Below are 23,416 nucleotides of genomic sequence, written 5' to 3'. Positions count from 1 at the left end.
CTTTTTCCCTTTCTTTAATACTCGTAGTATATTATCAATGTTTAAAGTTTTCTTTAAATGCGTAGTTTAGTTCCTTATACTGTCGATGAGCATCATGATGTGCTTGTGTGCGTACGCTATAATTCATTGGGCATTTCGCGGAGCCGAGAGACCCACTAGCTCCCTCGGGAGAGGTGGGCCAAACTAACGTAAAAAATAGAGAATTCGATGAAATGCCACGGTACCCGCCTCATACGCCGACCGATCTCGGCAACTGACGAGTTCCCTGAATGCCCGCCTAGTTCGTCCACGTTTTGCAGCGCGACTTCGATTTCCTGCGGTAGAATCTTAAGGGGATCTGAAAGTGCCATCCGGAAAAAGTCGATCGTTCATGGCTTTTCTACAAACTGGATGTACCGAATCGTTTCAAACTTTACCACGTGAATAAGGAGACCCTAAAATAGGTCCTGAAACTCGGGAATTACGTTTTGCATTAAAAAATATTGAAAGTATGAAGAAATTAAAAATAAAAAAAATTGAAATTTCATGAGTTTTAGGACCATCCTTATACCCTTAATATTTATATTGTAATGTCATAGTCTATTCTGTATACCCAGTTTGGAAAAAATGTTTCATGGGCGATACCCCTTTGACGCCACTTTCACATCACCTTAAGGCGGATACGGATTGAGCGAACATGCTCTCCAATTTTGCCACACTAGCGAACATTTAGGTCATAAGGTCCGAACGGTTCAACCGATCCGCGACTTTTTTCTCAAAAGTTCGGCAATAGTTGCACGCTCGTTGGAGGATGTTCGCTCAATGCGTTCCCGCCTTTAGAAATCCGAATCCTGGCAGTATCTGTGTGACGAGCCTTTCATGATCCTACAATTGCCAATTGCGACGAACTCGTGCCGTATGAAATTAAATCATGCTACGGAACACGGGGTTGTAACGACAAATCCCTGGCCCGTGTTCCTGATAGTCAGTCTTCGTATGGCAAACACTGTAGAATTGTGGATCGCTCGCCAAGAGTGCTCCACCAAACCAAACGGCACAGCGCTGTTTATGGTGAGATATCACGTGGACATCGACAGGCTTTGGCTGTAACGAAAAGAAATTAGCCAACTCGATCTTGCGCCATCGAATTCGCTAGATCGGAATTGTCTGAAATAAATTACCGTAATGTGACCACCACTTAGGAGCTCACTCGATTTGAGCCTAGCATCGACGGTCCTTTTGATGTCTCGTTGCAACCGCCTACCGAAATCTTTGAACATGGTAGATCCCCCGGATAGGACGATGTTATTGTATAGAGGTCTTCTGACGTCAATCGGACAATTCTGAATGACGTCATCGACAATCTCGTTCAGCGGCGTTGTAAAATCTGGGTTAGAGAACTGCAAGAATAGCGTAAATGTCATTGAGATACATCTGAGCTTTTTAGCTGGTAGGTGCAAGCATCGGTGCAACGTACTTCAGGATGGAAAAAAATCTCTGGTCCAAGGAACCTTTCGTAACCAATGTCCACGGCAAAGGGCTGTTTAGTTATGCTATTCACGCCTTCGTATTTCCTGAACTTGCTAGGGTCACTGTCATATTTCGCGAATTCCTTTACAATGTCTGGACTAATGTAACAGTGCTTTTCCTTAATGACCTTGGCAGTTTCTAGGGATTGTTCGGGAGGTATTCCGACTTCTCTTTCCCTCAAAAGGCTCTGGATGAAGTAGGTAATGTCTCTCCCTGCTATCGGAATGTGTTTTATACAACTCCCAATGACGAACCCGTTCGCCTGTTTTGGAAATACAGAGTTTTGATTCAAGAGTTGTACGGAGGAAAAAAAATGCAGATGCATTGTATCTACACTTGATCTCAATGTGCTCTTACCACAGGGATAACATGAGTTACACCGTCACCACTGTCAATAACAACACCTGTTAGCTTTCTGTCCTTTACTGCCACAGCAGTCCAGGAAGCTGCCAGAGCTAGGACCGCTTGTACTGCTATATATAGTCCAGGAACATTGAACGACTCAAACATAATCTCTGCGATATACTCCCGATTCTCTGGAGTATTCAAAGGTGGTTCTGTCAGTAGAAAATAATGGTCCTCAGGCTCAGCTCTTAAGTACTTAAAGATGCACTGTTCTAGGAACCTTTCCATCAGGTCCCAGTCTTCCACGATACCGTGTCTTACGGGATACTATAACGTTAAAAAAGCTCTATGATACATCTGATATGTAAAACAGTCCTGTGTCTTAGCGATATTGCTAGCAACAACCTTAACAGCATATCCAGTAGCTTCGAAAGCTTCATCTCCGATATAGAAGTCCAAATCTTCGACACCCTTTGTTACTCTTCTAGCAGTATTGTCACCGACTTTCGCAGTTTCTTTTATGGCAATTGCAGAGGGTATCACTAGCTGTGGCTCTTTATTACTAGCAAAGCCAAGCTTTGTGTACCTATATATTCCAAATTAATTAACTTTAAAGGTGACAGTGGAGAATTTAGTGAATATCTCCTAATGTAAAACTAGAAGCGACCATAACTGTGAAAAGATTTTGTCCCATGACGTTACATTTTTTTGAGGCAACAATTCAATATTTTGTTCTATAAAGTTTAAATCATAAATAAAGCAAATTATGTCTTGGAGTATGTCTAGCTCCTCAAAAGCCCTGATTTAATTCACTGATCTTGTAAATATTATTACGCTGAATGTACATGTTTCTTTGTGCCTGTCTCGACATCTCGATACTTAAATTTAATAAAGCAGCATTGAAATCCATGAAAAGGCCTGAGACGTTCGAAATCTGGGCGTGTTTCGAAACGTCAAGTTTCATAGGGTTAGTCACGGTCGGCCGTGTTATTTCAAGATTGCTGCAGAAGTTTTCCAAGCCACTTACCCGGTTCCTACGTCAATTACGCAGGCGGGAAGGCGGCCGAGCACCATATTCTGTTGATTCATTAAACGCCTCGGTCTAAAAAAAATTCCTTCTTTCCGAAAATACGGCCTTTTTAACCGCAAAAGACCACACCGCACCACACCTCTGGTACGTTCAAGCTCGACAAAATTCAGAATCGCGACGGTAGCGCCGCTCGACGGATTTGAACGGAAACGCTCGTGTGCATCTGACTGTCAGAGTTCCACATTCTCTTTAAACGTATTTCAGGATAATTTTATTGCCATAATCGATGGTAATATCGCTCATCGGCCTGCAAGTAATTGTAGGAAAGATCAAATCGTACTAAGAATACATTTTCGTACAGTTTTAGAATGCTATTTGATGAAATGGTAGTGGAACCGGACACCGATCTACAGAGGCGTACGCGTATGCAGGACGAGCTTATCCAGAGCAGCACCTGGGAACAGAGATGAGTTGGAAGATTGGTCACGGACAGGACAGCGGGATCGTATTCTGTGCTGCCAAAGGTGCAGCAGAATGCAAGCGGCTCGTGCACTTCCCACTTGATACCTCCCAGGGCCAACTCAACTCTGCCCAGGGGCGGCCCAACTCAGGGATCCTCCTCATCTCTGCTTCCAACTCATCTGTGATAACAAATATATTAAATATTATATATAATAATAATAATTATAATGGTTTAATAGTTGATAAAAGTATATCTCAGTGCGTGTAACTAAAATTCACTAGTCCTCAACCAATTATTTAGTACAGAATTCATCCCTGAATGACAGTTGGGGAAAATAAGAGTTTATAGCAATTCATACATGAATTTATCATAAAAGTAAAAATTAGGTATTTCTACAAACTTATTCAGTGTCCTTATCACTACCGTCACTACCATTTTCTTCAGAATTTTCCTCAGAGATCTGTTCCAAAGATACAGGCAGTCGATCTCCCCAGTTACTGGATCTCGCACAGTGGTACGTCATTCTACAATTAATTAAATATTTATACAGAATGAAGCAATGAATATAGGAAAGGACCATCGACCACTTGATACAAACTTGCCAAATTTAGAAGCAGTAAAGATGACTTCTTTTAACTCCCCGGAAGCTGTACACATCCGACATACTGAATGTCGGGAACGAACTAAAACAGGCCTCACGATACGGGGCCATTTCTCGTCGGCGTCCGGGCGCTCACCTACTCAGAATAGATGAACAAAATTTTGTTTGAATTAATTGCCATCAAGGAAATTCCCAAAATGTATAAAGGCTAAAAGCAGGCATTACTCTTTTTGATGATTACGTAGGAAAACCGAGCATTGTAGAGGTGACTTTTCGGTCCAGGAATGTTAGTCATATACGGGACGCTGAAGTTACACGGAGTATGGTCCAATAGATATCTTGGGCACGCCAGATCATGAGGACACTGCAAACAAATGTAACTTATGAAGCAAGTCTAGTTAATCCTCAGATTATGAACTATTTCCCCTGTTCAAGTGAATAATTACCGGGGCGAATACGTAGGCTGGTTTGGGATCTCTTTCCATCCCTGACTTTTGAAGCTGTAAAACGAAATCCCTCGCTTCGACTATTACCTAGTTAAGAGCAATAAACTGTAAAACGCAGGATAGTATTTTGGATTTCTCCCGAGATACTATAATGTAATACATACTCCGAAACCTGCATTTGTCCCTTGTTCTACAAGAACCATGTAATGACCTGTTTTTCTCCAGAGCTTTAATATCGACTCGAGCCTCGCCTCGGCATTCGGCAGCTCTAGTAAGGAAAACGCGCTAACAGTGACATCGTAAGACGGCTGAAATAAAGATTATTCTATGACTGTTACCATGTCTACGTGTTTTGCAAATTTAAAATACTTACGGTAGGCGAGGCAGGAAAAAACTGACGTCTATAAACCGTCCGAACTTTCGGCATGGCGTTTTTTGCCAACTGTTCAGACAGATCATTCATTTCTACCGCAATATCCACGCCAAAATACTCCTTGATTGAATCCGGCCATGCTTTTGTTGCTGCCCTTATTGAGGAAAAATGTTACTGTAAAATATCTCCGACTATATCGAGCAGAAGAAGCATTTTTTCATGTTATGGAACACTTTCAAAGAATTATCAAGATCGGGTTATTAATCCGTGATTGTAAGGGCTTACCACAAAACTGTGCCGATGCCAGATCCAAAATCAAATATAGTCTGTGGCCTGAAAGTTGCATCCCTTGCTGTTATTTCTTGAAAAACCCTAGATAATATGGCAAAATCTGGCGCTGCCCTCGCCACCGCATACAATTTGCCTCTATGCGTGTTATACTCTATCGCGCCGGCATTACAAATTCGGGAATTGAGTAGTTTTAATACTTTTTTGTGGTTATTGTTCCTGAATTTCTCCATGTCCTCCAGCGGTGCGTCTTGCAGCTTCTGTTTTATCAGACCGGCATTTTGTAGGTCTTCGTACTTGTTTTTCATCTCACCCGACTCGATGGGTGCAAGTCGTCCTTGTAAACTCCTCCCGAATTTCTGTGCTTCAGTTCGAATTTGTTTCCCATATTTATCTGAACACAATTTTTAATTTCATGTATACTTCTCAACATTCATGTAATATTTTCTTATTACGGAAATACTAGCACCATTCATACATTTGGTTTTTCTCACGATATAAAGAGCCAACTACCTATCATAAAAACGTTGATTGCATTTTTAACCCATTCAGGCAATTCAACGATACTAGATTTGATGATCCCTGGATGCTTCCTCGGTTTTATATCCTCCTTCTCAATGAGCTCCTTCACTTCGGCGTTCAATTTCACGCTGACCTTCTGCGCAAACTATCATACAAATACAAAGAAACATTAAATAAAATTGCTACATAAAACAATGACGTTTTTCTCATTAAATCATTGAATGCATATTATCTTACCCGCCGAATCTGCGTTAACGTCGGTCGCGTTATCATGATTCCTGAAATCCAAGGAAAGGAGAAAACGTTAAAAATAATTTTTAAAGGATCTGCCTAGACACATAACATCTATGGCGTTTTTTTTATATCCTAGTTGATCCTAGTAATTATAATTATAATTATAATTATAATTGCTTAATAGTCGACTTTAACATTATGTACGTAGTTCAAACAAAATGTTCGATGCAACGTCACTGCCATCTCGCGGCGGTACGAGAAAGTTTGTCCACTAACAGATTAGCGTCTAGGTCCCTATCAGATACTCATGGCTTAACCTGCGAATCTGTGTATATTAGCAGCTACCCAAGAACGGTGTGCTGCGATCATTTTAATTCTTTATAAATAACTTTTGATTGCCTTCTCCCGACCGTGCGTTAGCACGGTGCTTCAAATTCTCGAGCGATATCCGCGAGATTGATCGCGCGTCGACCACGTCCAGGTCCTGCCAAGTAGGATGAAATTCGCGGAACATTTGAGTGCTCATATCACGCCAGAATGGAGAAAGCAATATATAAATTACGAGGTAATTTAGACGGAGATTATGGGAATGAGTTGGTATCGTTTTCTGTGGAATGTATGCAATTTGAAAGCCATTGAGACCGGTCTCCAGAGGGCTTGTATACTCACCGCACTCGGAGAATCGGAGGTCGCGAGTCGCGAGGATGAATTTTCTCGAACTTTCCTTTATTTCCCGCCTTCTTGTCAGTGATAAACAAACGTGAAATTATTCTATCGGTTATCTGAGCATAGCTATATCAACACGCATTGACGCAAGGCGATGTGCCACTGTGCGTGAAAATTGTAGACGTCGAACCCGATCGCGGTTGAGGTTCCCAGTTGGCCGCCATCTTGGGAAAATGGCGCGCGATTTCAAACGTAGGCAGGGAAGTTTAGAACGTAATTTATCGCGATGTGAAGTAAAACGGTATGTTTAAGATGAAATTATGGCCTAATGGCTGGACATTTTAAATGAATGTGTATATTTTAGGAAATGAAGGCTTTGCTGTATGCCGCGGTCGAGCAAGCCCCTGCCGCGGACGCGACAGAGCCCCACGTTCTCGAGAGATACTTCAGCAAATTTGACGAAAAATTCTTTCATTACTGTGACAAAGAGTTGACCAAAATTAATACGTTTTACTCAGGTACGAAGGCCCGTTTATCTTTTAATTACTTGTAAATCTTAAGACCTGTGTCCATGTTCAATTAACATTGTCAAAGCTTTTTGTCAAATCTTTTACTTCTTCTTGGACGTTTTAAGATGGCGCTGCTACTTGGGAAGACGTTTCTCAATGCTGCCACACAATTCCACATCATTTAACTAAGATTTACGCTTGTTCAATAATTTGTTCAATTACTGCATACACTTTATATCACGACGAGGATACATAATTATATCTTGTATGTATTTATATTTTTAAATTATCTATCAATGTATCGCATCGGAGATTTTTATCCAAGGCGCTAGTGTCGACGATGAAATTTCTATTCCGTTAGTTATAAAGTCCCGCGTTACTTTACGTTTTTATTCTCAAAATTTGACAAAAACTTGCAGAAAGGCATCGAGAAATTACCAGATAGGCACAAGGATCTTGACAAGGATCTTTGACAAAGTTCTTTGATTGTGGATACATGCTTTTAGGTGGAGTTTAAACCCACCACGCTTGGGAATCCTTATTCATTCTAGACTAATATATTTTATAAGAATCATTCGTATTCAGAAAAGCTGGCGGAAGCAACCCGGAGGTTTGCGAATCTCAGCAGTGAATTAAGCGAAGTCCAAGCTGCCTCCGAAATGCCTCGGTCAGGGAAAGCTGGATACAAGGGAAGAATTCTGCACAAAAAGCCCGTCTCGGCGCGCAAGTTACAAGAGCTCAAGCTGGCCTTTTCCGAGTTCTATCTCTCCTTGATATTGCTCCAAAATTACCAAAATCTCAATTTTACAGGGTTTAGAAAAATTCTAAAGAAGCACGACAAAGTGAGTATCCAAGTGTGCAGTGGAAAAGCTCTTAAATCCTTTTCCAGATTCGTCATCGTCATATCATATTCTTCATATCTTCATATATCGTCAAGGTTGTCTACGGCTTTTAGTAAATTTCGGCTGGCTTTAGTTATTAAATATAGACATAGGCGCTAAATGGAGGGCGGAGCACGTGGAGACGGCATTATTCCACACCCGGAAAGACATAGATAGGCTCATTTCGGAAACCGAGGCCGTATTCACCCGCGATTTGGAACACGGGGACCGCCAAAGGGCCATGAAGAGACTCCGCGTCCCTCCTCTGGGAGAGCAGCTCTCTCCGTGGATGACTTTCAAAGTAGGCCTTTTTTCTGGCGCGTTTATTGTGCTCCTCGTAACCGTCGTTCTCTCGGGTGAGTGAAAAAAACCTTTCTGCCAAAGTGCCCAATACATCATGCCACTCGGGTCATACAATAACGCCGTCATGCGTTCCCTTTTAGGTGTGTACTACAAAAACAGAAACGACTGGAGGGTGCTGTGCCGACTTTACAGAGGCCCGCTCCTTATGATACAGTTCTTCTTTTTGATCGGTATTAACGTTTATGGATGGAGGTCTTCCGGCGTCAACCACGTCCTGATATTTGAGCTTGACCCCCGGAATCACTTATCGGAACAGGTGATGCCTCATCACTCGAAAGAGATTAGGTTCTTCAAAGCGGAACGCCTTTAAATATATTTTCATCATCTCTCCACCGAAAGTCCCATTTTCAGTGCTCGTCGAGCGTGGCGAAAGTTGCTTATTATGTGCTATGTTACATTTTACCTTCCTTAGGAAGAAAGTAGTTACTCTTTGTTCACATAAAGAGGTGCTTGAGAAGAAAAACATTGTTGGACAATTGGTGGCTTATCAGTCTCTTGGGATTGATAGGATGCTGGGTGGAGCGTTTTCATTAACAAATTTCTTGTACCACTAAATGGTTTATACTTGTTTAAAAGAAATGTATAAACAATTTCGAAAAATTGTCCAATTATCGATTTCACTGCTATATTGTCAGGTCTCGTCATTACTAGATAGACATTCAACAACCGGACTTTCGGTTTGTAGGGAGGATGAAAAATAGCATGCATATCTCGGAAGTTCAGTAAGCGATTGCGACTCATGTTTCCGCCCTCGCTTTGCTCCTGTGGGAAACTTACCCTCGTGCGTAATTGCTTATTTTCCTCCCTCGTTACGTAATACATCATTCTTTCTCTAACATGAAAAATTTGTACAATTCTTTTTTAAACGTTACGTCGGGGTTTCACTTTCAGCACATAATAGAGATGGCGAGCGTGTTCGGATTGGTATGGTCTCTATCGATCCTCGGCTTCTTGTACAGCGAGACTTTAGGAGTACCTCCCTTCGCGCAACCGGTAATTGCCTTCCAGAGTCCGGTAAATAGTAGGTAATGACATATCCTGGGAATAAAGCAGTCCGGTTCCAGGTGATATTCTACACGCTGGTAGCGCTGTTTCTGTTCAACCCGACGAGGACCCTGAAACACGAGGCCAGATTTTGGGCCCTCAGCGTCCTGGGGCGGATTTTCTGCGCGCCCTTTTTCTACGTCAATTTTGCCGACTTTTGGGTCGCCGACCAACTGAATTCTCTTCATACAGTGTTCTTGGACCTCCAGTACTTCGTCTGCTTTTACATTAAGAATTCGTCCTGGACCGAGGTCAACGGTAAATCTTTACTCCCACGCGTACTTCTGACCGTGGACCGTCTCCTTTCTGGCAACGTTATTTATGAAAAATATACTTACCGAACGATTTATGCAGATGTGGAGTCCTGTATAATACACGAACACTCCATGAGGCCGTTTGTGGCGTGTCTGCCAGCATGGTTTCGTTTTGCACAATGTCTGAGGCGATATCGAGACACAAAGGAGTCCTTCCCCCACCTGATAAACGCCGCAAAATACGCGACGAGCTTCTTCGTCGTCGTCTTCTCGTACCTGAACCTCACTTACGCCAGTAAGTACGGACCTATTTACTAAGGTGATTTATCCCTTTGTAAATCCTAACAAGTGGTGGTTTTTCTTCACAGAGAATTACGAGGTGTCTACAGAAAACCCATACTTTTATCTCTGGCTGATGGCGAGTATCGTAAGCTCTTGTTTCGCGTACACTTGGGACGTAAAGCTCGATTGGGGTCTCTTCGACGCCCACATAGGAGAGAATAAATTTCTGCGCGAAGAAATCGTTTATTCTTCCCCGGTGAGTTAATTCTGCTAATTAAGGGGATGTGAGGAGTGGCATCTGAGAGGTCGATCGTTCATGAAACGAACTGGGAGTATCGAATCGTTTCAAATTTTACAACGTCAATATGACGTCTATGAAGATAGTCCTGACACATGAAATTTCACTTCTAATACAAAATTTAAAAAATACTTATTAACAATTTAATATTCACTCGTATACCCATATTCACATTGCAAAGTTTAAAAAGATTTGGCAAATCCATTTAGGAGTAAAGTTTCATAAACAAAATCTCATCGACGCCATTTTCACATCACCTTAATCGAAGAGTTCCAAATGACTCCAGAAATATAATTGATTCACTTCTGTCGCAGTATTACTATTATTTCGCGATCGTCGAGGATTTCATCCTGCGGTTCGGATGGGCCTTCTCCTTATCTCTCACAGAAATGGGATATGTTCACGCGGATTTAATGGTCTCTATTGTGGCGCCATTAGAAGTGTTCAGGTACGCAATAAAATGGTCTTTAAACCTTAACAGATTTACTCCCCTCCATTCCTCTGCAAGTCTTACGAGTTTGACGTGCATCGTTCGCCAAAGTGTGTTTATTTCGTTTTAAAACGTTGTTTCATACTTTTTCAGTTAAACATAACATTGCACTAGTCATTGTTGCAGTTTTTCGGTTTTGTTGACTCTTATTGCTCGTGTCAATTTTAATCTCCTCGGTACGACACTCGTCTGCTATGTAATGTTGCTTGAGAATAATTAAGTAAAAATGTAAACAAAGACCAAAGTCGACGGTCGAACCGATGGGACTAATGTTAATTTGCATTGTTAATTTGTTCCACTAAACGGTGTAATTTAAAGTAGGTAGCTGAAGCGTATGCAAGCTTTTTATATGATCACCCCGCTCATACTAATTTTACCTGGTGAACAAATCAGTAGAAGGTACGTATGGAACTATTTACGACTGGAAAACGAACACTTGAGCAACGTAGGCAAGTTCCGAGCGGTTCGGAACATATCCATAGGACCGATTGGACTGGATAACGAAACATCGGATGGGAAGTTTGCAAATCAACTCTGCGATGACGATGATCACGACGAAGACCGCGAATTGGTCAAGAAGTACAAGCCAAAACGACGCACTTTTGACGCGGATTATTTTTAGAAGTACCTATGCCTTATTCGTCTTACCATTAATTTTAAATAAACGTTCAGACGGTGCATCTTCGATTTATCTACGAACTACAAAACTGGATTCTGTACATTTCATGACGCCATATTTACTTTACAATCACCATCATCTTGTATGTTCTCCCGATTCGGATTGAGATAAAAATTTAGCTCGTCGAAATATGACTCATTGTGGATTTTGATTAAATAATTAAAAAAAAAGAAATACAGCCGCTCAACGTTATTAAACGATCGTTTGATAAATAAGCCGAAGCGACGTATTTTTGACACAGACTACTTTTATAAATATCTGTGCCTAATCCATCTTACAATTATTTTTAAATAAACGTTCAGTCGACGTATCATCGATTTTTCTGTTAATTGCAAAAGTGAATTCTGTACATTTCATGACGCCACATTCACTTTATCATCATCATCATCTTGTATAGTCGGATTGAGATTAAAATTTTGCTTGCCTGCATGTGGCTAGTTGTGGATCTTGATTAACTCAATATAAAGTAGAGGGTCGCTAGACGCTAATGAACGATCGTTTGACGAACAGGCGTTTTATGTGGAACTTCTTTCGCCTGGAGAACGAACATTTAAACAATTGCGGTAAATTCAGAGCAGTTCGCGACATTTCGGTCGCTCCGGTCGACAGTTCCGACCAGATTCAAATTCTGAGGATGATGGACGCACCAGATGGAGTTATCAATCGAAGGAAGAAGCAGAAGGAAAAGGATAAACGTAGACCAAATAGGCTTCTCCTAGAAGGAGAAGCACTGATAGACGACTTTGAGAATTAAATAAAAAAAATAGCAGAATAGTCAAGACCAAAGGTGGAAGAAAGTTGCACAGGGTCGCCCCGGAAAGACACGAAGATGTACTCTCACTCGTGGCCTAAGGACCCGGTTTTTGTCAAGATACTTTATCGAGTTGACTTTGTCATTACTAGATTTACAGATGTTAATGTTTGTGATTACATGTGCGCTTCATCGGAGCAATCTTATCGTTCTAGTAACACGACCGAAGCGTTATTCACTCACGATATCACACGTTTAGATGCTGAAAATCAGCTCGAAACAATTGATTATTAAATAATATAGCACGTTGGAATTGTTCGAAACAATTGGCAACGATAAAACTTGTAAAGAATCATTTGTTATCGTTCGGTACGGGAGAAATCGCAAGTAGAATATCAGAAATCAGAGGAAATCGTTATTAATCGCAGAAATGACGCCGTGGACATTTTAATCTCAAAAGTCATTATTGAATTTCATTGTTTGTCACGTGAAATCAATGGTAATCGATTCTTGAAGAAGGTAATCGAATTGCCTAACTTCCGAGTGAATAGCCCCTCGAATACGACGCTTCTTCGCATTTACATAGGAAATAGTTAATTAGCTCGTCCCTGATGAACGATCAAATGACAAATCAAAAGGCGAACAAACCTGCTCTAGTCATACTTGAACTCTAAACTGTACTTTCTGTGCAAGACACATCGAATGTAAATATTTAAATCTCGACGCTACTGCGGATTCATTATGGCTGTATTATATTTCTAAGGTGTTCGGGCCATACTGAGAAAAAAAGAATTCATTGAGCCAAAGAAATATTTCTAATAACAGTACCAGTATTTCGTTAAAAGAAAGAATAATTATTTGACTCAAATAAATTGTCATAATTCCGAAGGAACGTTGCATCCGATTTATGGGAGTTTATTCGAGCCAAGTAATTATCTTTTGAATTAACAAAATATATTCTTTGGTACTATTCAAAGAAATATTTCTTTGGTTCAATGAAATTTTTCTCTCAGTGCAGCTTTTGTCCCGCGATATCTCGTGATACCGTATATAATTTCGAGTATATTATTTTTCTACGACATCGTTAGCTGTAATCAGCCCCTAGACCTTGGAGGAGGTCGGATGCAAAGGGTGCATAAAATAAAGGAAAAATCCCGCACCAGGTGCATCCGCCTCGGTTCCGAAATATGACTCGCGTGTATCCGTTCAAGCATCCATTAAGAGAATCTATTCATGTTGAATAAAAAAAATGGAAAAAGAATTATTTAAGCAGGGAATTCGATAAATCTGAGTCCCTTCCCCCGCTAAGTGAAACTCAAGGAAAGGGCCAATTACCTCGATTTTTCATCGTTTCGCGTAAACAGACGCAGGCGGTTTAGCGCACGCGCGACTCAGCACCAAGTACAACCTAACGTTATCCACGTTGAATAAAAATATAAAAAGGAATAAGTGAGACAGAGAATTATAAAAATCTTCCTCGCGAAGTGACGAATCTTGAGAGGGGATCGTCCAATTTAAAGCCAATTACCTAGATTTAACGTCGAGTCGCGTAAAGAGACTCAGACCGCTCGGCGCACGCGCGACCGAGCGGCGAACTGCTATCCCCATTGAATAAAAAAAGTGGAAAAAGATAATTAAGGCAAAGACCTAAAAGGAAATCTGAGTCTCCTCACGAAGTGACGAAACTCGAGGGGGGACCAGTTTAAGGCCAGTTACCATGACCTTACGTAGCATCGCGTAAAGAGACGCGGGCGGTTCGGCGCACGCGCAAACGCAGCGAGCGAGTGCGAGCGGAATTCGAGAGCGAGCAGAAGTGCGCGGAGAATCGCAAGAGGAAAGTCGCAAGTGCTTTGGGGACACTTGCGAGCAGGTGCGAGCGATTCGCCGAGCGAGTGGTAATAGAGAAGAGGTACTCTTCAGGGTCCGCGAGAGGAGGCGCCGAGGAAGGGGACGGTCGTGGCCGAGGACGGTATCGATTGTCGGGAGGCCCGGTACACGCAAGCTCCCTGGCTCGCTCTCTCGATGAATGACTCGCGGCCGATACACGTGCCAGTGGACGGGCAGGAGTGCTAATCGGGGAAGGAGGGTCGGCGGCGATCGGGTGCCCCTCTTCGGGATCGAGATGACCGGGCGCCAGTTCCTCGTCGTCGTGGCGCTCTTCGCTGGCCTCGGCCTGGCCGAGGTTCGCTACTTCCGAGGTACGTCCGCCAAGGCTCCTATCGGCCCACCGGAAGGCAGCTGATAAGGAGCGAGTGTGCTCGACGGCGCGAGGTCGAACCTTGATGACCTGGTGTCCGTGGTCGAGCCTCGAGCAATAAATTCCCTCGGGAATTCTACCTAGAATACTTGACTTTCAAGCTTTCAAGAGGGGTGTTAATGTCCTAAGTGATGGAGGTCGAACCCCGAAGAGAGGACCTAGAGTCGGTGGTCGACCTGGAAGAACGATTTTTTTTACACGAATTTTTCCCTACATTATTTCATTTTCAATGCCTTGGAGGGTGGTGATATGCGCTCGGGTCGAACCCTGATGAGAGGACCCGGTGTTGGCGGCCGATCTGCAACAATGATTTCCCTCTCAAAGTCTTCCTAAAATATTTCATCTCTAATACTCACGCTTTGATGAGTGGTGTTATGCACTTGAGGTCGAACCCTGAAGAGAAGACCTCGGGTCGGTAGTCGATCTGGAGCACTCTTTTTCTCTATACCCCTTCCTAGAACTCTTTATCTTGAACGCTCGCACCTTGAAGAGTGGTGATAAGTGCTCGGCAGGTGTCAGGGTCCTCCTAATCCAGGATTAAGAAATAGGAAGATTAATGTTACATTATCCATATATATGTGCATACATCTGTAGATCGCGAGGTTCCTGAAGACCCGGCCTCGAGTTACCCGGAGAGGCGTGGATTCTATGGAGAACCGATTAGGGAGATTCTATGGAATCTCCCTAATCGGTTCTCCATAGAATCTGGGATTAAAAAATTACATGATTAATGTTACATTATCAGTATATGTGTGTATTCATCCGCAGATCGCGAGGTTCCTGATGACCTGGCCACGAGTTACCCAGAGTCGCGTGGATTCTATGGTGAACCGATCATAAGAGCCATCCTGGAGTGGCGGGCGCAGAATCCGCACCTGGTCGACGCGTTACAGGAGCTAGAGAGGATGCAGCAATCCAGAGGAAGATTTTTTCCCTGGTTGAAGCAGGCAAGCCACAGAAGGCGTCGTCCAGAAGACGAGGATGCGCCCTTCCTGGATTTGGACACAGCAGTTCTTGGAACCTGGCCCGAGTTCACCTTCGAGTTCGATGAGGCGAATCCTCAAGAGGAGAGACCTTTTGCAGTGCGACCGAATGATCCTCGATATTATCAGGATACTTCCTTCGACGAAGGTGAGGATACAGGTAGGTGGACCATTAACCTTCGTCTTCCTAGCCCCCCAAATCTAATCATTGAACAAATTCATTCGATTGACCGAATTTCGTTAATTTCAGAAAATGGTCGAACGAACTGAATTTCAGTTCACTTGACCAATCTTGTCTTAATCAACTAAAGTAAACGCCACGCACTCCAGCTATTAATTTTTTGGGAAATTCTTTAGTCGATACACCCTGTATTTTTATGAAAGGTACCAAATTTCTTTAATATTTGATATCATCCGCCACGGTACTTGATGTAATTAACCAAAAGTTACTTACCAATGAATTTTGTCCTATCAAATATATGGCCGGGTAATAATTATGTTCTACGATTGAATCAATATAAATTGTATCGAATAAACCAAGTATTTTTTTGTGGGTGTTAAAAGTGGCTTCGACCTTATCTGTAGGTCCACAAGAGGAGTCCGGCTTCACTGAAACAACTCAAGGAACAACTCAGGAAATAATTCAGGAGATGACTCTTCCGGAGTCGGACTTCATGCCCGACACCGAGGTCATCTCAAAGCAGGGGAAATTTAAAGAAAAGGAAGAACAACCTGAAGATACCATGCCTGAACCTCACAGGAGGGCGCAACACGATCCTTTGGTTCTCCCCGTGGGTCAGGCATTCACCAATGATATATATTTCATCGGTATGTCACCCACACTTTGAAAAAAAAAATCATTCATTAAACGAAATAGTTTGATTACATTTGGTTAATTTCAGAAATACGGTCTGGCCGAATGAACCGAACTTCGGTTTCGGTTAAATGTGCGAGATTACTCTAATATTTGGTGCGATCTACCACAATATTTCATGCGGACAATTAAATATTATTTAATGAATTTTGTTGGGTCAATATGAAAATTGGTCGTCCGCATAATAGCTATGCATATGGTTGAACCCACATGAATTTTATTCATTCAACCGAAATTTTCTGCGTGCAGGGGCTTTAAGCCTCTCTTTTTGTTATATAGTTTTGCGTTAAGTTATCAGAAGTGTTGATACAGAAATTTTCTATCTTCAGCTGTTGTGGCAGGATGCAGTGCTGCGGCTGTTTTCGCGCTGGTGCTTATCGGTCTCACCTGGTGCAGGTAAGACGGATTACTGCATCGAATGAGTGTATCACTTTTTATAAAAAAAAAAAAGGTATTCCGTAAAAGAAAACATTTTTACTTGATGTCATGAACACAATTTGTAGAGCAGATTGAATGAAATTAATACAATTTTTACACGATATTCAATCCTCTTTCTTTTAGCTCCTTAATTAATTAATATTAGATTTTCTGTATATAAACATTTTGGAATTAGAATTCCCGAGATTTTCAGTAAACTTTCTCTTGAGACTCTGTCACTCACCGATGAACTCATTCTTATATTAACTTAATTTTCTACGTCAAATATTAAATTGTTTGACAGACACAAAGTTTTGCCCAAAAAAAATGATATAACTCTTATTAATAAGTACAATACCTGCATTTTTTTTTTCGTAAAATCATTTCCACTTGATACAAAATTGTCATCATTTGTCGATACTGTCTATAAAATCAATTTCGAAGCCAAAAAATATAGCAAGAAACGTTTAGATTGCTGCAAGTAAATTTCACGTAGAAAGTATATTTTTTGGTCAGGGTGTCTTGGTTAGATAATTTGTTACTTCTCATTCTTACCCCCTGTGTCTGATCCTTCGTTCAGGTTGCAACGTGGGGTCAAAGCAGCAGCAGATATCGAATATCCTGCGTATGGCATAACAGGTCCCAACAAGGACGTATCACCTTCCGGCGATCAGAGGTTGGCCCAGTCGGCGCAGATGTATCACTTCCAGCACCAGAAGCAGCAGATTATCGCCATGGAAAAGTAAGTAGAATTAACGTGAAGGAGTCAAGTGAACGATAACGAGATTTTTCTTACAAATTTCTTCAGTCGAACGGCTGCAGCTCGTGATCCTGGTTCCGTCTCCGAGGCCGAAAGCGACGAAGAGAACGAAGAAGGTGACTACACGGTATACGAATGCCCAGGACTTGCACCTGTAAGTTTAGTTTTTTTAATTAATCCCCTTAAGAGGGTCAATCGAAATGGGATTAAAAAAGAATGAAAACGCATTTGCCAAGCTTAAGGTGATATGAAAGAGTCATTCAATATATATAAAACATCAAAATATTATTAAACATTTCTCCAAACTAGGTGCACCGGATCATTTGAAACTTCAACACGTGATTATGGAGGTCCTGAGGAAGAAAGTGGTGCTCATGAAATTTCATACAAAAAGAATATATGTATTCTTGGTTCTAGTCTGGGATAAGTAAAAAGATGTCTTTATTCAAAATTAAATTTCACGAGCACCGTTCTTCCTCAGGGCCTTCTAATCACATCCTGTAGTTTCCATCGATTCGGTGAACCCTGTTTGGAGAAAAGTTTTGTCAATATTTTGACGTTTCATGTGTATCGAATGACTCTTTCATATCAGCTTAAAGGATCGAAGGAACCTTTTTTAACCGGAAATCCGTTTTTCAGACCGGAGAAATGGAGGTGAAGAATCCATTATTCCAGGACGATCCGACGCCTGCCACGCCGGCGCAAAATAACGAAGGGGACCACATGTAGCTCTCGTAAATCCCGGTCACAGGCCACCCAGAACCTACCCCCGGTGCTTAGTTCACTTTTCAACTGTCATATCTACAATGTTTACCTATATATTGGATTATACAATTTTACTATTTACACGAGGCGCGACGAGGCGGGCGGGAGAGTCCCGAGGGACTCCCAGGACTACAGCGACTGATCGACTACATTGCCCACGATTACGCTAAGGGAAACTATAAGTCTGTTAAATCGACGGAGTAAAAAATCATTCTTCGCTGTCAAATCGAATCACCGGCCGCCCTCCTGAGATTGTTTTCAATCAGTCGGTTGCTAATGAATCATGCAAGTGGGGACGGATTTTTTTTCGTTAATTCGAGCGATTAAGGTGATATGAAAGGGTCATTCTACATGCATACATGACACATAAAAATATTGATAAAACATTTCTCCAAACTAGGTACATCGAATCATTTGAAACTCCAACTCGTGAGTATGAAGGTCCTACGGAAGAACGTGGTACTCATGAAATTTCATAAAAAAAAATATGTATTCTTGGTTCTAGACTGGGATAAGTAAAATAAATTATTAAATATGATATTTTATGACCACCACATTCTTCCTTGGGGCCTTCATAATTACGTGCTGGAGTTTCAAATGATTCGGTGCATCCAGTTTGGGGAAAGGTTTTATAAATATTCTCACGTTTATAGATATAGAATGATCCTATCTTGTCACCTTAAGGATTTTCTTATTAATTCCCTGGTTTATTCGGGCGGCCCAGCGTTTATTCCAGAGACAGAGGGAAGGTTATTTTGCATAGCATCGAAAAGTCTGTCGATTAGAGGAGCGTTCGCTTTCGTGGAAAGATAATTGATTCGCTTATTCGTTAAGCTTGTACATCCCCGCAATTGATTCCGTCGAGTCGCCTTGCCAGGTTTTGGCAATTCCATTATTGAAATGATACGCTGAAATCGGAATTCCTAGAGCATGTGTTGCATGACTCTAGTCGACGCGCGTATGCACATCTCGGGAATGATCACGGTATTTTGATTTCATTCTGAAATATGGAATGACTCTCATTTTGTGAGAATGCTCGGTGCATTCAATTTTCGGATGCTTGATTATGACATGAAGGTACGACAGGTGCAGGCATTGTCAAAATTGCAAAATGTCTCGCAAGACTGTTCGGTAAGAAGTCTTGAACGCGACTTTTTTTTTTTCAATTTCTCAGTTAAACGTAAAACTGACGATTTTATTTTCCTACTTAATACTGGATTTTTCCTACAAGTTCTATTATAATAAATTTTCTCTAAATCTTAATTCGGTTCTGTTCCTATAATATTAGGTTGATGCATATGTAATGGCGTGTCTTCTACACGTTACGTTACGTGTTAAAAACGCCATTACTTATGCATCGACCCAATGTATTGACTTATATTGAATTCCGTTAAGAACATATTAATTGACATTAATATTTTTTATTTCATTCCATTCCAGTCTTCTTATCGGATAAGTAAGACTATATGTAATTATTACTTCAGTTCGAAGGTTCCGGTATGATCTAAAGTTGACAATGAGAAACGGACTAGTCCTGAAATAGTACTGAGGAATAGACGTAATTACTCCACTGTGTTATTAATTATACGCTAGGGTTACTTTTCTCTCATCATTTTTAATGTTGTACACGCAGATGTCTATATGTGGAACACCGTGTCCTCCATTCGAGCGTTTCGTCGTTTGGCTTCAAACCCAGATGCTAAATCTCGGTCTTGTCCTCGCAAAATGTGAATCTCGACAAGGACATTCAGTTAATTTTCCGAATACGCTTAAGTCGGGCCAAACAGCTTCGATTTTGGACCATTGGAAGTATCGTGAGCTGACGTGTGCTTCCAAGTGAACATTGTTAACTTTAAACGTATTGGTTGGGTCAAATGAGCACCATACAAATTTGTATACACGTAGAGAGTGGAGAACGCGAGAGAGAAAAAACCGAGGGGCTATTCACTTGGAAATCAATGAAATTGATTTCCTTCTTTGAGAATCGATTGTCTTTGATTTCAAATAGTAAACAACAATGCGATTCGGTAACAAGTGACGTTCGGCCTTAAAATTGCGACAGCATTTCCATTGATTTCGAACGATTTTCAGTGGTTTCTGCTTGCGATTTCCAAATCATTTCCACATGATTTCAATCCCGATAGAAATTCGTCATTACCATATGATGAGGAAAATCGATTTGCTAACAATTTGCAGACCATTTGCCGCATGAAATGCCTGGAATATATGTACGCACATTACACAATAAATTGGAACAAAAATTTGCGGTCAATTTATCACGCCATGGCTCAAATATGAGCTACAGACGCTTCAATTGTTTATCGGCAATGCGTGAGATAAATTTAGCTGTACACATGTGTACAAACATTGAGACATTGCATGTACTCAACTTTGTATCACATTTAAATATTTTTGGTTCGTCATTGTGTATCGCAGATATGAAATGTGAACTCATAAGCAACACCCTCGTAACTCGTTTCATGATCTTTCATGAGGCAAATTTTATGTAAATTTTCTATCACATTGTCTATCTGAGAAACGTTAAAATCCATGATTTCCTGAGGGAATACCCCCTCGGAAGAAACTATCTGGAGAATAGCCGAGATATATATATATCATATATCTGTACTTTTATCGCTATCGCTAGCCGAGACAGAGAGAGAAAGAAAGAGAGTAAGAAATTATGTAAAAAAGGAACGAGTTGAATATTTTATTTACACGGAGAAGCGTTATAATTATATATAATATATAAACATATATATATTGTGATAGTTATATGTACATGTTATTTATTTAGAACGGACACAGGCAGGCCTGGCTGGGGATCACTGACCGTCCTCTAGGAAGAAATTTTTATCTTTTTAAGGTGATACGAAAGGATCGTTCTATATATCAAAACGTGAAAATATTAGTATATAACTTTTATTAAAACTGGGTGCGCCGAATTTGAATTTTCCAAAAAAAAATTTGTTTATATTTAGCCTAGACTAGAACCAAGATTACATTTCTTTTTGAGAAAAATGAAATTTTACGAGAATCGCGTTCGTCCTTAGAGCCTTCATAATCACGTGCTGAAGTTTCATATGATTCGGTGCACCCAGTTTGGAGAAAAGTTTAATAATATTTTGACGTTTTATATATATGTATATAGAATGACCCTTTCATATCACCTTAATCACAGCCTTAAGCCAATCGATCGACTGCACGAGTTCTTCTGACTTACGCCGATTATCGATAAACGTCTATTGACGGGAAAAGATGACAAACGAAGAGAATAATCTTATCACCCATTTGGAGACTGGGGCCAGGTCTGCATAAAGATACGTAAATAGACCAGAGGGGTTCGACGTCTCTTTATCTTCCGGCATTTTATTAAATCCCGAATCAGCTGTTTTCCTACTTATCAAGAATTTCGACACGTACATTTACAATGATTTTTCTTATAGGCCGTATATTGCAGTCCCTCCTATCAGATATTAGACATTACGTCGTAATGAGACGACACGTATCCGGTGAACACTTTGTCAGGAATATTTTCCTCCGAGCGATGAATTATCATAACAATGCTTTGGCATGGAAATATGTGTAATTAAGAATTAAGCCGCGGACAATAGCTGTTCCGAACAACTCGATGGACAATTGATTTTTAAGTGTCATACTATCCCGTCTAGTACAGAGCTCACTTTAGAGGCACTAAATACTTTAATCTAACGAGTCCTTTACCGAGGTACTTAACTAAATGATATTTGTACCATAGATGATAACAGATGGAATTCTATCGATGTTGCGCAACGACAGACGCGTCGTAGGTAATTAATTATATTTTACAATGATTACGTACTTTCGCTTACCGCGAACTTTTCCTGCCGAATGTTCGCTTTTAGTTGCGTATGTGTAGTATATGGAGGTTTTTAGAACCTGTATGGAATGGTTGTATAAATTGATCGCTGTCAAAAGTGACAGTGATTACGTAGCACGAGTGTCCTGTTGTAATCAGGTCGGAAGGAAAAGTTCCCTCGCAGATGTTTCTTATATTGCGTTATTATCCAGGTACAAGTGATGAAACGTACCGTACATATTAATGGCATATAATGTACGGCAGAAAATCGGAGTACTATTATTTCTTCTTCCATTCGCTAAAAGGAAACCGTTAGCGCTTAGAGTGTGTTAGAAGATAATGTACTATTATTTTAGTAAATAAATGATTTATTTTATAGAATCACTCCCCAATGTGCGATCTCGGGGCGAATATGGGACTGGCGATCGAAGAATCGTCCTGGGAACCGACCCTGAAGGGTGCACGATGTGTTCGGCACCCTTCTTCAGGGTTGTCATGGAGATCAACAATGCTCATTGCAGCCGAGTTGGAAACAGAGAGGTATACACAATGTGTCATAGCATAATCTATACAGAACGCATTGTCGTCAGGTTGCTAAGCCTCGCCGGGCGCAAAGGTACCTGAAGATCTCCCACAAGAAAATAATTAACGCAAGAGGACATGTCGACTAAGTTGTCATCGCAAGCGTCAATGTCGACGTCACCAAGGATAATGTGTAGTAAAAGAGTTCCCAACGGAAGATCAACGATGCCGAAGAGACCGATCGAAGACGCCGAAGAGGCCATCTTGAACCTGACCTTGGTCGGCTCGCCGGCCCCGAGGTCCAAAACCAGGACGACCTTCTTGGCGAACGTCTCGACGAGGTCTAGACCCAAGTCTGCAAAGCGCAATCGAGGAAACCCCAGGACACCAAGATCAGAGGACCTCTGTCGATTTGCAGACGACCCTACAAAGTACGTCCGTGAACGTCGAGGGGAAATTTCAAATCCCGGGAAACAGTGCATCTCGACCTTGAGCGATTCTGGCGAACGGCGTTACTCTGGCGAGACCTCCGGAAGGTCCAGGATGTCGGAAGCTGAAAGAAGGGAGGACTTTTTATCAACGAACCTCGAGACCAATGCAAGTGTACTCACTAATGGAGAAGTTTCATCCCTTTCGTCGATGTTCGAAAGGTGCGACGTCGTTGCTGAAGAGCGCTTCGAGCTGAAGAATCAGCTACAGGGAGATCTCCATCGATTCTCCAACGACCCGGGGAAATATGCAAATGGTTTTAGGGAAGGCTCCGAGAGTTACCGAGGCTCCAGAGCGATCATTGGCAGTGCTTATGGTTCGTCATTCGATGGTGCTATCGATTACAGGAATAGGATTAATCCTGCGGTTGAAAAGTTCATGCTGGACACTGGCCAGTGCATTTTCTATGACGATATAGGGGTTACCTGCAACAAGAGCAGCTTGGAGGTAGTTCGAGAAGACGTGGAGGTTCCTGAAGAGAAG

The 23,416-nt window shown here is 41.4% G+C and overlaps 4 protein-coding genes across 8 annotated transcripts; 2 read left to right on the top strand and 2 right to left on the bottom strand.

The window, feature by feature from the left end:
* Window positions 1-558: 558 nt before the first annotated feature.
* Window positions 559-3,040, bottom strand: LOC105699046 (actin-related protein 3). The gene is made up of 6 exons (XM_012423744.1): window positions 2,882-3,040; window positions 2,260-2,440; window positions 1,867-2,181; window positions 1,457-1,771; window positions 1,161-1,379; window positions 559-1,083 (listed from the first exon to the last, which is right to left on the bottom strand). The coding sequence occupies exons 1-6, from the start codon at window positions 2,941-2,943 to the stop codon at window positions 904-906; spliced, it is 1,272 nt and encodes a 423-aa protein (XP_012279167.1). The 5' UTR covers window positions 2,944-3,040; the 3' UTR covers window positions 559-903.
* A 362-nt stretch (window positions 3,041-3,402) lies between these two features.
* LOC105699241 (methyltransferase-like protein 17, mitochondrial) lies at window positions 3,403-6,626 on the bottom strand. Of its 2 annotated transcripts, none has more exons than XM_023433917.1 (10): window positions 6,481-6,626; window positions 5,815-5,855; window positions 5,569-5,722; window positions 5,053-5,449; window positions 4,768-4,921; window positions 4,559-4,702; window positions 4,395-4,448; window positions 4,174-4,312; window positions 3,946-4,084; window positions 3,403-3,871 (listed from the first exon to the last, which is right to left on the bottom strand). In XM_023433917.1, the coding sequence occupies exons 2-10, from the start codon at window positions 5,848-5,850 to the stop codon at window positions 3,748-3,750; spliced, it is 1,341 nt and encodes a 446-aa protein (XP_023289685.1). In that variant the 5' UTR covers window positions 5,851-5,855; window positions 6,481-6,626; the 3' UTR covers window positions 3,403-3,747. The 2 variants fall into 2 exon arrangements, with proteins under 2 accessions (XP_023289685.1, XP_012279521.1); XM_012424098.2 differs by having other exon boundaries at window positions 3,404-3,871; window positions 4,395-4,481; window positions 6,481-6,573.
* Window positions 6,196-13,541, top strand: LOC105699240 (xenotropic and polytropic retrovirus receptor 1). Of its 3 annotated transcripts, none has more exons than XM_012424093.2 (11): window positions 6,196-6,376; window positions 6,842-6,995; window positions 7,572-7,828; window positions 7,962-8,223; window positions 8,311-8,486; window positions 9,122-9,223; window positions 9,295-9,532; window positions 9,629-9,823; window positions 9,897-10,066; window positions 10,423-10,556; window positions 11,788-13,541. In XM_012424093.2, exons 1-11 carry the CDS (start codon window positions 6,308-6,310, stop codon window positions 12,029-12,031), a joined length of 2,001 nt encoding a protein of 666 aa, XP_012279516.1. In that variant the 5' UTR covers window positions 6,196-6,307; the 3' UTR covers window positions 12,032-13,541. The 3 variants fall into 3 exon arrangements, with proteins under 3 accessions (XP_012279516.1, XP_012279517.1, XP_012279518.1); XM_012424094.1 differs by lacking the exon at window positions 11,788-13,541 and adding an exon at window positions 10,920-10,980; XM_012424095.2 differs by lacking the exon at window positions 6,196-6,376 and having other exon boundaries at window positions 6,972-6,995; window positions 7,577-7,828.
* A 331-nt stretch (window positions 13,542-13,872) lies between these two features.
* Window positions 13,873-18,429, top strand: LOC105699064. 2 transcript variants are annotated; one of them, XM_012423766.2, is made up of 7 exons: window positions 13,873-14,226; window positions 15,054-15,416; window positions 15,854-16,096; window positions 16,472-16,538; window positions 17,140-17,301; window positions 17,368-17,473; window positions 17,959-18,429. In XM_012423766.2, exons 1-7 carry the CDS (start codon window positions 14,055-14,057, stop codon window positions 18,046-18,048), a joined length of 1,203 nt encoding a protein of 400 aa, XP_012279189.1. In that variant the 5' UTR covers window positions 13,873-14,054; the 3' UTR covers window positions 18,049-18,429. The 2 variants fall into 2 exon arrangements, with proteins under 2 accessions (XP_012279189.1, XP_012279188.1); XM_012423765.2 differs by having other exon boundaries at window positions 15,054-15,428.
* The last annotated feature ends 4,987 nt before the right edge of the window (window positions 18,430-23,416 follow it).

Source organism: Orussus abietinus, unplaced genomic scaffold (assembly GCF_000612105.2).
Source record: "Orussus abietinus isolate OABI.00-Male unplaced genomic scaffold, Oabi_2.0 scaffold3, whole genome shotgun sequence".
NCBI lineage: Eukaryota > Metazoa > Arthropoda > Insecta > Hymenoptera > Orussidae > Orussus > Orussus abietinus.
This window is presented reverse-complemented; position numbering and strand designations above follow the sequence as displayed.

Bases quoted from the DNA above. Each gene is read 5' to 3' on its own strand.
- LOC105699046 (XM_012423744.1), bottom strand. From the start codon at position 2,943: ATGAATCAACAGAATATGGTGCTCGGCCGCCTTCCCGCCTGCGTAATT. The intron at 2,182-2,259 runs GTTGTTGCTAGC...TTAACGTTATAG, and splicing joins CTACTGGATATGCTGTTAAG to TATCCCGTAAGACACGGTAT. The intron at 1,084-1,160 runs GTAATTTATTTC...TTTTCGTTACAG, and splicing joins TAAGTGGTGGTCACATTACG to CCAAAGCCTGTCGATGTCCA.
- LOC105699241 (XM_012424098.2), bottom strand. From the start codon at position 5,850: ATGATAACGCGACCGACGTTAACGCAGATTCGGCGG. The intron at 4,922-5,052 runs GTAAGCCCTTAC...TTCCTCAATAAG, and splicing joins GGCATCGGCACAGTTTTGTG to GGCAGCAACAAAAGCATGGC. The intron at 4,703-4,767 runs GTAAGTATTTTA...TCTTTATTTCAG, and splicing joins TTTTTCCTGCCTCGCCTACC to CCGTCTTACGATGTCACTGT.
- LOC105699240 (XM_012424093.2), top strand. From the start codon at position 6,308: ATGAAATTCGCGGAACATTTGAGTGCTCATATCACGCCAGAATGGAGA. The intron at 6,377-6,841 runs GTAATTTAGACG...TGTATATTTTAG, and splicing joins AGCAATATATAAATTACGAG to GAAATGAAGGCTTTGCTGTA. The intron at 9,824-9,896 runs GTAAGTACGGAC...TTTTCTTCACAG, and splicing joins CCTGAACCTCACTTACGCCA to AGAATTACGAGGTGTCTACA.
- LOC105699064 (XM_012423765.2), top strand. From the start codon at position 14,055: ATGACTCGCGGCCGATACACGTGCCAGTGGACGGGCAGGAGTGCTAAT. The intron at 16,539-17,139 runs GTAAGACGGATT...TCCTTCGTTCAG, and splicing joins ATCGGTCTCACCTGGTGCAG to GTTGCAACGTGGGGTCAAAG. The intron at 17,474-17,958 runs GTAAGTTTAGTT...TCCGTTTTTCAG, and splicing joins AATGCCCAGGACTTGCACCT to ACCGGAGAAATGGAGGTGAA.